Source organism: Brassica napus, chromosome C3 (genome assembly GCF_020379485.1).
Source record: "Brassica napus cultivar Da-Ae chromosome C3, Da-Ae, whole genome shotgun sequence".
Taxonomy (NCBI): domain Eukaryota; kingdom Viridiplantae; phylum Streptophyta; class Magnoliopsida; order Brassicales; family Brassicaceae; genus Brassica; species Brassica napus.
The window spans coordinates 14030657-14042484 of NC_063446.1; the positions used below are offsets into that span (position 1 = coordinate 14030657).

General features: G+C 36.9%; 3 protein-coding genes across 4 annotated transcripts; all 3 read right to left on the reverse strand.

Moving 5' to 3' along the window:
- Positions 1 to 248: 248 nt before the first annotated feature.
- On the reverse strand, positions 249 to 2096 carry LOC111216004 (cytochrome P450 97B3, chloroplastic-like). Of its 2 annotated transcripts, XM_048752626.1 has the most exons (4): positions 1282 to 2096; positions 1091 to 1196; positions 926 to 1010; positions 249 to 860 (listed from the first exon to the last, which is right to left on the reverse strand). In XM_048752626.1, exons 2-4 carry the CDS (start codon positions 1193 to 1195, stop codon positions 745 to 747), a joined length of 306 nt encoding a protein of 101 aa, XP_048608583.1. In that variant the 5' UTR covers position 1196; positions 1282 to 2096; the 3' UTR covers positions 249 to 744. The 2 variants fall into 2 exon arrangements, with proteins under 2 accessions (XP_048608583.1, XP_048608584.1); XM_048752627.1 differs by having other exon boundaries at positions 1091 to 2096.
- Positions 2097 to 2318: 222 nt separating this feature from the next.
- On the reverse strand, positions 2319 to 3531 carry LOC125584308 (60S acidic ribosomal protein P1-1). The gene is made up of 4 exons (XM_048752625.1): positions 3296 to 3531; positions 3015 to 3094; positions 2637 to 2852; positions 2319 to 2549 (listed from the first exon to the last, which is right to left on the reverse strand). Exons 2-4 carry the CDS (start codon positions 3084 to 3086, stop codon positions 2496 to 2498), a joined length of 342 nt encoding a protein of 113 aa, XP_048608582.1. The 5' UTR covers positions 3087 to 3094; positions 3296 to 3531; the 3' UTR covers positions 2319 to 2495.
- A 5932-nt stretch (positions 3532 to 9463) lies between these two features.
- On the reverse strand, positions 9464 to 11442 carry LOC106406995 (mitogen-activated protein kinase 11). The gene is made up of 6 exons (XM_013847770.3): positions 11135 to 11442; positions 10822 to 10951; positions 10585 to 10722; positions 10123 to 10455; positions 9858 to 10041; positions 9464 to 9764 (listed from the first exon to the last, which is right to left on the reverse strand). The coding sequence occupies exons 1-6, from the start codon at positions 11290 to 11292 to the stop codon at positions 9589 to 9591; spliced, it is 1119 nt and encodes a 372-aa protein (XP_013703224.2). The 5' UTR covers positions 11293 to 11442; the 3' UTR covers positions 9464 to 9588.
- Positions 11443 to 11828: the final 386 nt, after the last annotated feature.

Sequence of the window (11828 nt, forward strand, 5' to 3'; positions counted from 1 at the left end):
AACAATAGCTTTTGCTTTTCGATTTTTATTTCGGCTTTATGATACCCATTTATATCGAGTTTATTAACATTTCGATTCAAAACTATATCTACGTAGCATTTAACTTAGTACTAGTATATAAGAAACACCACCAAACATCAAACAGAAGGCAGGAGACAAGCTTAGCTTATGGTTAAGCTTTTCTTTTCAGACTTGAGCTGTTCCTTGGGTAAACTTAGAGCATCCGCAATGGTGGACTCCTTCTTAGAGTCCTTATCATTATTATATTAATTTTTTTTTTGTTTTTTTTGTTTGAATAGTTAAGGACTCTAGTCAAAATAATGTGTCTAATGGTGATCCCCAATTAGGAGTTTTTAGAAATAAAAAAAATATTTTTTTAAAAAATTGAAATTGAAATTTTATTAATTGCATGATTAAAAATAAATATACCAGAAAAGAGAAGTTTAAAAATGTATAAGTTTAAAAACTATAAGTTTTTCAATTTCAATTAAAAAAAAATTATAAATTATAAGCTAAAGAATTTCTATTAGTTTTTCTTATCTTATGTATAAGTTTATCTTCTTAAAAGTTAAAACTATAGGTTTCATTTAATGTAAGTGTGATAGAGTTTAAAAATGTCTATGTTTGATACAAGTTTAAAAATGTTTACAAGTCATAGTTGAACACGCTAGGCCCTATAATATCAAGAGCCAAACTCGAGAACTCTGCTTCAAGATCCAACTCAATCGTGTCCCCTCCTCCGCTTCAAACTTCTTTCTCCCTTAAGAGTTTCTCAGATTTCAGTATCATTTTCTCAGAACAGTTGCTGAATACTTTGACCATGGCCTCCAAATACAATGCATGGAACGCATGAGTTATAGCTGCAACACAGATCATCATCAATGGCCATAAACATAGAGAGAGTAACAAAAACAGCTTTACTTACCTCTTCTTCTTAACTTCCAGGTATCAAGGTCAGCAGGTATCAACCCTTTTTCCATGACGGGTTCTAAGATCTCAGCAAGAACTCCCTAAAGAAAAATACAAAGAAAAGTTACTTGATGGTGGTACCAAAAGAAAACAAAACAAAGACACTGACTGACTCCATTACCTTGTCATAAGAAAACGCGTTCTCTCTGAGGACATGCCGCAACAGTAGGATCAGAGATGACAACAAATGCCTTTGGACCAAACGCAAGTTTGTAAACTCCTCCATGCTTTAAAACAAGAACATCACAGAATCAAAACAACAAAGTTCTCAACTTTAAGATGTAAATCAGAGTAAGTCTTAATAGCATATACCTCCATGAACCAGTCGTAGAGGAATAAGAAGAAAGGCTTCCCAAACAAATCAGAGACAGCTCCTTCAGCAGTGGGCATTGAACCCAAACTCCATCATTACTAACAACACAAGTCTCTTACTTTGTGTCTTCTCTAGTTCTGTTTTTCACATATCCACAATAAAAATCTACTAAAGCTATCGACTTTAGCCATCATTACCACAGACATCTATAGATTGAAGCAAAGAGTTTCAAAAATCTAATCAGGAGTTTACCAGGAGGCCCAGATCTCTTCCTCGGAGGCGTAGGGGCTAATCCCTAAACGCTTGTACGGGTCCCAGACCCTGGTTCAAGGGAACGTGAAGACGTTGCCTAAACACAAAAAAGGTTAATTCGATTTACATGAGTTAATAAAAAAAACAGAGTAAAGATTGAAACTTTAGCGAGAGGAAGGGGAGATGATAATAATAACCTCCGTATGGAGAATCAGCGGAGGAGCACTTAATGGGTTTGAAGCTTCTCAAAAGGTTCCGAGATAGTGACAGTGACTGATTTGGATTCCGTAAGAGAGAACTGTAATCATAAACAAATTCATAAGCTCTTAAGATTCGATTATGGAACAAGTATACGAACAAACCCTTGAATTTGAAATCGGATAAGCCGAAAGAAGGTGAAATGAAGGCAGACGAAGGAGATAGAGAGAGATGTTACAGCTTCGATGCAGCGATGAACGAAGAAGATACTGTAGAGCCAGAGAGAAGAAGAGACGACAACATGGTTTCACAATCCGAATCGCCTTTAGCCTTCAAGAGAGCTTTTTTTTTCATGACGGAGAAAGAGAATAAATTTTTTTTCCCACACGCGAAACACAACCCCAGCCAGACCACTCACGCCTTGCCACGTCTTTAAGGATTTGATCCTTAAACGCTTTAATTAAGGATCAATCCTTCGGTTACGAAATTTTTTTATTATTATTTATATGTCATTTGCCTATGTAATCGTGCTAAGGATTCATAACGAACCCGCGTTGCGGGTGCTCTTGCTCTTAGGATCCTCACATCTGTAACAGCAGATATTTTTCCAATCTCAAAATGTTATAATCAATTCTAACAAAAGAAAAAATAACTTAAATCTTCTATAGAGCAGACCAAACCAAGTAGTAATTCGTACGACAAAATACTGGAGGTGTCAAAAAAGATAAAACCAACAAGAAAAACACTAGTAATTGATGGCTGCTTAGTCGAACAAGCCGAAACCCAAATCTCCATCACTCTCTTCTGCTACTTCTTCCTGCAACCACAATATATATATATATTCACCAATATCACATTAAAACCCCAAAGATACAAACAATAAAATCAAACTGTTTGTTTGTACCTTCTTCTTCTCCTCAGCGGCAGGGGCAGCTGCGGCACCACCACTACCGGCAGCTGGAGCAGCAGCAGAAACTGGTGCACCACCTCCCCCACCAGCACCAACGTTCATGATGAGGTCTGTGACGTTACGTTTCTCAGCCATCTTGGCGAATAACATCGGCCAGTATGACTCACAACTAACACCAGCAGATTTGATCAAAGTAGCGATCTTGTCGGCCTAACAGCATCAAGTTAAAGGATATAAGGTCAATAAAAATCAAACCACAACCATAAAAAAAATCGCATTTGAACCATATATATGTGATCTAGAATCTCCAGATAAATAGCGATGACTAAGGAAATGGAATATTTTTATTAAGAAAAAAGAAAGAATACAAACCGTGATGGCAATACCCTCATCCTCGAGGATCATAACAGCGTAGCTGCAAGCAAGCTCTCCCACTGTCGACATTTCTTTCTCTGAAACCATTTCAATAACCGCTGATTAATCACCAATTCGGTCCGTTCAATTCGAAATTCTAACTAGTCACAACCCAAAGAAATGATCCTAAAAAAACATCAAAAAGCCAACAGGCCTGTAGCAAATACATATATACACAATCTAACAATGATCTTCCAGGATTCATAAGATCGTAGTAAACAGAGGAGAACATCATGTACCTTAGACTGGGATCGATTATGCTTTCGCAGAGCGGCTCCGAGGGAAATTTCGCTAGGGTTTGATACACGTATGTGGGTGGGATAGACGCAGACATTTTATAAAGCCTCTAACCCAGGCAGTTACGGGCCGGTTTTATATTCGGTCGGCCCATTTTATTATTACCTGTACACGGTTTTAACCCTTATTAGGCCTTTATTTTTATTGAGTACTCAGGCCTGTGTAAATATAGATTAGAGCCCAAATGGAGAGAGAGTGGAGATGCAGTGTACTGACCTCGTACCTCTACCATTTAAGCTACATCCCCCTTTGATGATTAGTTTTGTATTAACAACTTAGCTTTGCATGGGTCTTATAAAGGTAAAGTAAAGTCGATTACAAATACTAATATTTACGGGCCCAACATCCAAGTCACCCAACGTTGAAGTGCATGGAAAACTTTAAAGATGGCCAATGCCATGAAAAAATTGATATTAGCAGATTTTGTTTTTCTTCATTATACACACATCCAAATTAAATGCTTCGATAGTGATGTCATTATCATTTAAACTTACCTAGCCTGTCTCCACTGACACTAAGACATAATCGAATAAATTTCTCTATTAAATTTTATTAACAAGTAATTTTTGTTTGCTATTGTAAATTTCGGTTACGACATGAAACACATGTGTGTCGACATGAAGTTATCACTCTTCAACTTCAATACTAGGATGACATAATTTTAGGTTTATGTTTATGCATGAATAATTAATGAAAGTATGTAAACAACGGATAATTAACCAATTGACAGCTTAGATAGTTTTATCAATATGAATAATTCTGTGATTAAAAGAAGAAGAAAATATATTATGTAATCGACGTCAAACTTGATCGATGAGCGTACATGTCCATTAGTAAGAGACTATTAAAGGTTTTAATGAATTATTTATTAGTTAATTTTGTGATTTGAAAACTTAAGAACTCTTGTTAATTTAATTAATTTTTTTCCTCCAATGGGAAAACCTTATTAACGTTCTTAAATTTTTTTTTTTTTTAGAAAGTTGAATGATTTTATTTATAAGATGAAAGAAAAGTTTGATCAAAGGTGTGAATGAACAAAGAGTCATGATAAGAAGTTTGATCAGATGGTATCAACGAATGGAACATGAAGAAACCTGCAGACAGATTGTAAAGTGAATCTCACTACGAGTCACCTGATAAGCCTCTGCGTTCCAATCCACCATCAGGATCATCCTGCTCTTCATAGCTTACATCAGAAATCCTTGACTGCAAAAAGTAGAAAAAACAACTCATGAACCCAATGATTAATGTGTAAACAGTCTTAAAACTAGAGGAAATTGCAGAACCTTGAGTGAACACAGGAAGATGCATGAGCGTAACAAACGTACCAAAGAAACGAAAAAGCCATTAGCCCCATAACTGTGATGGTCCACCACTAACATGTCAAAGCTATGTCATTATATCTTCCACCAAACATCTTTTCTCTCAAAATCCTTCTCCGTCTAGACAGTAAAGTCAGCAGAAAAAACATTGTGATCTTCGATTGAAACATCTTTTCTTGTTTCACATTGATTTGTTCGGTGCTCTGTTCATAGAATGAAAAATGTAACCTTTCACAAAAATTGGAACAGTTCTCACAAAGAGTTTATTTCCTCTAGTCAAGATTTAATATACAGAGAATCCCTCATCTTATACCTTAACAACTTGAGTTAAAATTCTCCAACGCATAATCATAACTCGTCATACAAGTAACTAAACACCTCAAAACCTCACTAATCTCTCCCACCATTAGCTTCCCATCATCATCACCACCCCCTGAAACAAACTCAGAAGAGCCTTCAGAGAAACGTCGCATAGTCCCAACTTTGTTGCAAGCGCGACAGCTTCCCCACCATTGCCCTTCCGAGTGCCCACAGCTCTCGCAAACCCAGGAAGTTTTCACTTTACCTTTCTTCTTGTTCATAACCACTTCACCTGGATCCCATCCCCGAGCACTTGAACCGGCGGTTTTTCTGTGCTTCTTGCGATTCCACAAGTCGTCTGTATCTTTGAATCGACGTCTGAGTTAGAATTGGCGGTTTGATTGGAGAGAGAGAGTCGAAAGCGGAGGAGAGGCGACGGGGGGGGGATCGTGACTGGAGAGAAGGAAGATCGTCGGAGGAGGAGAGAGTTGGCTCGAGTGTAGAAGCATCTCAAGCTATTCATATTTGGGATTGACATCAACCACCCCTGGAATCTTGGCTCATTTTATCGAAGAGGAAGACGGAGAGATCGAAGAAAGAGGAAGAAAAGAAAAGATGAGATTTCACGGAAACCCCGACGAAGGAGGGAGAGACATTCATTGTGGTCGAATAGGAAGCTGCCACGTATGGGTTCTTACCACCTCTTAAAATCTCAAATTAAAGATCGGTTCACCGCTTTCTTTTTCTTTTTCATTTATTTTTTTGCATTTATTTGTTTGGACTCCCGATGGAGTTGGTGTAAGAGTCAAAATGTTGTACGTATTGTATAAAGCTGACAACGACAAGTACAATATCTTATGATCGGTAGTTGTCGTAGGTGCTGTCCACAGCCTTATTTATTTCTACAGCATTAAATTCAGAGCAATCAAGCTTTAAATTTTTTTTTCAAACCAAAGCTATTGAAATAACATACAGCTATACAAGTGCTCTGCAGAGTCAAATATCCAAAGCAATTTTTTAGTGCTTTCCATAAAATTCTACAGCAATAAAATCTAAAGCCACAACAAAAAGTTTACATATTTTTTTTTTACAGCAAAATTTTTAAAGATACAGTTATTACCAATCGGATCCAAACTAGCTTAGTTTAGTTTGTAGAATAAATGAAACGGTGGAAAAGTGCCCACGTGCAGACATAAACGAAGTAAATATTGATCGGCCTAATACCAGCTAACTATAAACTAGTTCCCCATCAATGCATGAATTTTTTTTTTGTGCACTAACGGAATTTTCATTAAAAATAATCAGGCCCAAATTAAATTGGACTGATTTCCTACAAAGCCAGAAAGAGTTTTCTTTGCAACCGAGTCCTCAAAAGAGAGAGCTCCACGTCGACAGAACCTAAACTCAACAGAATCAAAAGAAATTGACAACAAATAGATATCAGATAGGACTCCATGAAGGTCAGAGAAACTTGATCCATCCACAATTGCTGTCACCAGTTGCAGAGAATCCAATTCAAACACCACACGTCGAAACTGAAGGGTGATGACGTGTTCCATCGCTGAGCGGATTGCTAGTCCTTCTGCCAAAAGGGACGAGATCACAAACGCTTCTGCATCAATGCATGAATATATATGTACATTATCTTCACATATATACATCGTATAAACATGACTAACAATATATGGTTGCAACATAAATAAATGATATAGATAGCATAAAACAACACGATTGATGTTGGCAGTGCTATAAAACGCATACTACTAGCAATATCCTTCAAAGTACCGAACGATCAATTAAGTTAAAAAGAACAACTAAATTAAATGAAATCAAATTACAAATGAAAATTGTCTGACAAACCAAATTAAAGAGAGAACAAAAATGGCCAACTGATCTAACTGTTTGCTCACATATAGTTTGCTTTCAGGGATAGCCGTTTACCTTTTTAGAGATCGAGATCTTGATAAGCCAAAATTCCCATTGCGGTGGTGGTACTGGTAGATGTTGAAGTATAGCATATATACCAAGTGACAGCCTAGCTTATATCTTAGAAATGCAGTCTGCTGATCACACACCTACACGGGAGGTGTTGTTAGCATTATCCGGGTATTATCAGAGTCAACTTCACGACCAGATCCAGATCCGGGCCTGAGTGTGTTGGAGATAAAATCTTACATCGAAAATATGAGAAAAACTCAAGTAATACTCTCTTCGTTTCTGAATAAGTGTCACTATGACATTTTTCACACAGATTAAGAAAATTGCTAAAATATATGTAAATTGTTATTAATTACACCTCTCTAACCAATACTCCATCTGTTTCATTATAAGTGTCGTTTTAGGTTTCGGCACACGGATTAAGGAAACAAATAATTTTGTACATTTCCTATAAAAAACACTATTACCTATACACCTAATCATATTTCAACCAATAGAAAAATAAATTTTGCAAAATTAATAAATTTTGCATTGAAAATCAAGAACGACACTTATTTTGTAACGAAAAAAATTCTCTAAAACGACATTTAATATGAAACAGAGGGAGTAGTATTTGAGATAAAATTATTTATAAAATCAATACAGTTTACAATTAATTTTCAGCTGAAATTAAGTATAAGTTGCATTGAAATTGTAAAGTGACATTTTTAGTGTAACAAAAAAAAAACGCTCGAATGACATTTATTATGAAACATAAGAAGTATATAAGTTAAGTCTCTTTCATATTTTTGACGTGGGATCTTATATTCAACAGAGTGAAAACTGAATAAACATGGATTTTCAGCATTCAATTATATAAATTAAATTCAGCCAAAATTTTCCAAAAGTCTCTTTAGTGTACAGGTAAGTCATCTATCTTTAAATTCAGCAGCCTGAGAGAATACGGAGACGGCAAACAAAGTAGAGAAGGAAAAGAATGAATCTCGTCATGATCGCGTATAGATGGGATACTAAATGGGAATGCGATCAACTCGTTATCCCAGCTGGCCAGCTGTTCCCTCCTCCCTAGCTCCCTAGCTCTTTTTTTTGTTTTTTTTTTCTTGTTAAAATTTAACTGGCCAAGCCCTCAAACAAAAACCTGTTAAGCTGGGTGTTCCCATGCTACGTTGGAAAACATATTGTCTTATCTCTCTTTGTGTGTGGAAGTTAAACTCAAGATAGGTAGCTAGCACTAGCAGGGAAATATATCATAAATTCTACTCTTTGACAGAGAATTCAACAATTTCGTCATCCCTACAAGCTCCAACATGGACACCATCTTTCCCTCCTTTTCTGTCCTCGGCAACACCCTAAAACAATCTCTTCTTGGAGCCTTAAAAAGCAAAGACACCCTATGTTTATTTACTTATATAAATCTTAGTTATTTTACTGTACCGATTTGCACAGATCAAAACTGCTATATATGCTCTATTTTTTTATCAAACCATTCATTCATTTTAAGGAAAATGTTCAAATCACTCCATTAGAGGAGTGTTTACAGACTGAAACAAATCTGATTTTGCCACCAAATCAGCAACAGAGTTTTGTAAGCGAGGAATAAAAGTAAAGGTGAAACCAAAGGCCTAGCTAGAGCATAAATGTCATAGAGGACACTTTGGAGGTTGACATCGAACTTCTTCTCCTTGAGGAGTTCCACCAGAGGCTTCGCGTCTGAGAAGATAGCTATTGGCTGTTGGTTGAGTTGATAGTCTGTAACTGCGTGAGAGATAGCAGCCTTGATCGCCAACGCCTCCACTATAAGGGCAGAGGATGACAGTGAGACGAGAAAACAGAGCCTGAATCTCACCAACCCAATCCACAGTTGCCAGAATCATGATTCCAGGCCGCATCCCTGAAGATCCGCACCGAAGATTCAGGCGAGGGATTAGAAGGAGGATCCACACGTTGTGGTACTGTTTTGCTAGGGAGCGTATCTTGAGCTGCTTTCCAACTTCTAGCGTCTTGAATTGCCTTCAGGACCGTCTCGTCCTCTGTATAGGATTTGTTCTCAAAGAGCATATATAGCTGCTATATATGCTCAATGACTATTTTTCGTGATTACTTAATTTGTGAGACAGGAAAACCAATAATGATAGATAAACCCAATCCAGAGGTTCACCGAGAACCCCGGAGATCAGAGAATCAAAGCCTAGAGGATGATCACGAAGGAAGAAGGATCATCCCGAAGAACAGAGATTCAATGGTGAATGATGATGAACATGATGATAGAGAGAGTTATAAGTGTTTAAGAAGATGTGTTCCAAAAAAAAAAAAAAAAAAAAAAAAGTGTTTAAGAAGATTGTTTTAATGTTTGATTGAATGATTCCCGTAAATGGGAAAAGGTGTACATATAAGTGTTTACTAAACCAAAGCTAAACCAGAAAGCTAAACCAAAATGCATAAATGAAATATCTAAACCGGAATTAACCATAATTCCTGTCACAATTTGTTTCTCACAATTTATTCTGTGTTCTTGGTTAGCATCTTTGGTTTCGCATAAAACTCGGAAAGTACTTTACCAGATAATTGATAATTATTGGGTGGGAGTTTCAAATAAGATAAGATTTAACAGTCTTTCAAAGTTACTGCATGTGACAATACAGAGACTATGTAACAGCTCTAAGATTCTCTTCAAGTCACTCAGTAGAATCTTGAGGGTTAAACTTGATTGATTCACGACATATAAGCTCCTTGATATTCCCTTCCGTCAAAGAAGGTTGCTCAAAATCAAAACCGAACGGTCTCTCACACACAGTTTCTTCGTTAATGTCGTGAAAAGGCGCTAGGTATGGGTGGCACAAAGCTTCATCAACTGCAACTCAGAAAAAAAAAAGCTAAAACTATTATTAAAAAAAAAAAAAGGAGAGAAAGTAACATACATATTATAAAGGGCTTTCTTGTTTACCTGTTATGCGTTTGCTTGGGTCAAAGACGAGCATCTTCTGCAGCAAATCAACTGCCTCAATAGACATGTTTGGAAACCTATCACCAAAGTTTTGTCTTGGATACTGTGGAAGCTGTTTTACATATCGTCTCGTGTTGTCACTTCTTAAGAACCCGAGGCTTGAATCATCAGGTGAACCTATAAGCTGTGTGTGTATTGCAACCACATATGCGTGTTAGTTTCCTTTTTTCAAGAAGAAGCGAAACAGAATAGAAAAAAGGGGTACCTGGATGATGAGTCGAAGCTGCTGAATATAATCTCTGCCAGGGAATAACGGCTCCCTTGTAACTATTTCACCGAGAATACAACCAACAGACCAGATATCAATAGCTGTTGTGTACTCGGAGCAACTAAGGAGCAACTCAGGAGCTCGGTACCAACGGGTAACAACATATTCAGTCATCAAGTCTGTCTCTGATCTAGTCCTGGAAAGCCCAAAATCTCCAATCTTGAGGTCACAGTTTGCATTCACCAGCAAATTACTCGGTTTTAAATCACGGTGCAATACATTAGCTGAATGCACATATTTGAGTCCTCGCAACAACTGATATAGAAAGAACTGCAAAAAAAAAAAAGAAACATCAAAGATCAACTTCAGAGACCTGGAGTACTAATATATATATATATATATATATATATATATGATTCAGATCTTCTTAAACCAAAAGAAGCAGAGACAGAGAGAGACCCGAGAATGTGCATCAGTTAAGGGTTGGTTGGAGCGTATGATTGCATGAAGATCAGTGTCCATTAACTCGTAAACAATGTAAACGTCATTGAAATTATCTCGCTGCCTTGGTCTTATAATGTCTTTGATGGCAACGACCTAATACGAGATGTAAATGGATGATGATGATAATTCTTTGAAATCGGATTTCTACAGGAGAAAATTGTAAATGAATAAACAAAAAAAAAAGTTGCTTACGTTGTCATGATCCATATGCTTATGAAGCTTAATCTCTCTCAGAGTTCTCTTGGCGACAATAATGTTGTCAAATGCTTTACCAATCTTCTTGATCGCTACTTGATCGGCCGTTTCCGTATTCAAAGCAGCACTGAATCACAAGAATATATATACAGATCAAGAAATCAGCCAAGTTCCAAAATCCCTAAGAACCTTTAAAAAAAAAAGATACTACAATATTCCATCTCAGGAAGCAGAGCGATTGTTACAAGTTGCGACTACAAACAGTTGGAACAAAAATAAATTGATTTTTTTTATTTTATAATAAACATACCATACGATGCCAGAAGCGCCTCTTCCGACAGGACGAAGAGGAACATACTTTCTAGAGACTTCGAAGATATTGCCATTGAGGTTATACTGAACATAACGACCACTATTGATAGCAACTCCTTCGCTGCCATCATCACCCAACCATGTTCCCGTCGACATTTTTCTTTCTCTCCTTACACAAGTAGATTGAGAGATTGTGAACTGAAGTAATACGAGATGAAGCCAAGTAGATACGGAGAGATAGGATAGGAGAAGAGCCTAAGAAAAACAAAATGGAGGAGATTTTTCTTGTGTGGTTTACTTGAGACTTGTTCCTTGTATACACGTTTAAAAGGAGCGGAAACGAAAAACGTGTGGTAAGTGTGAAAATGAAGAAGGGTCTTCTTTTCTTCTCCATGGAAATTTCAACACACATTTCTCTTCTGTAATCTTCTTGACCTTTTCTCTGAAACGACGACTCTTGCTAATTGGTCTGACTCAGTCAATGTGCTTTTCACTCTAACCCAATATTCAAAAACTGAACCGAACCGAACACATTGACCGACCATCAACACCCTAAATGATTTGACAAAAAAAAAAGAAGAGTTCAATTATGTCTCTCCCATAAGTTGGGTTATCAAACTTTGAATATGGGAGTTTCTGGGCCAACTGTTGATTGTACGATCTAATAAAACGTTAATAATGGTTTGAATATA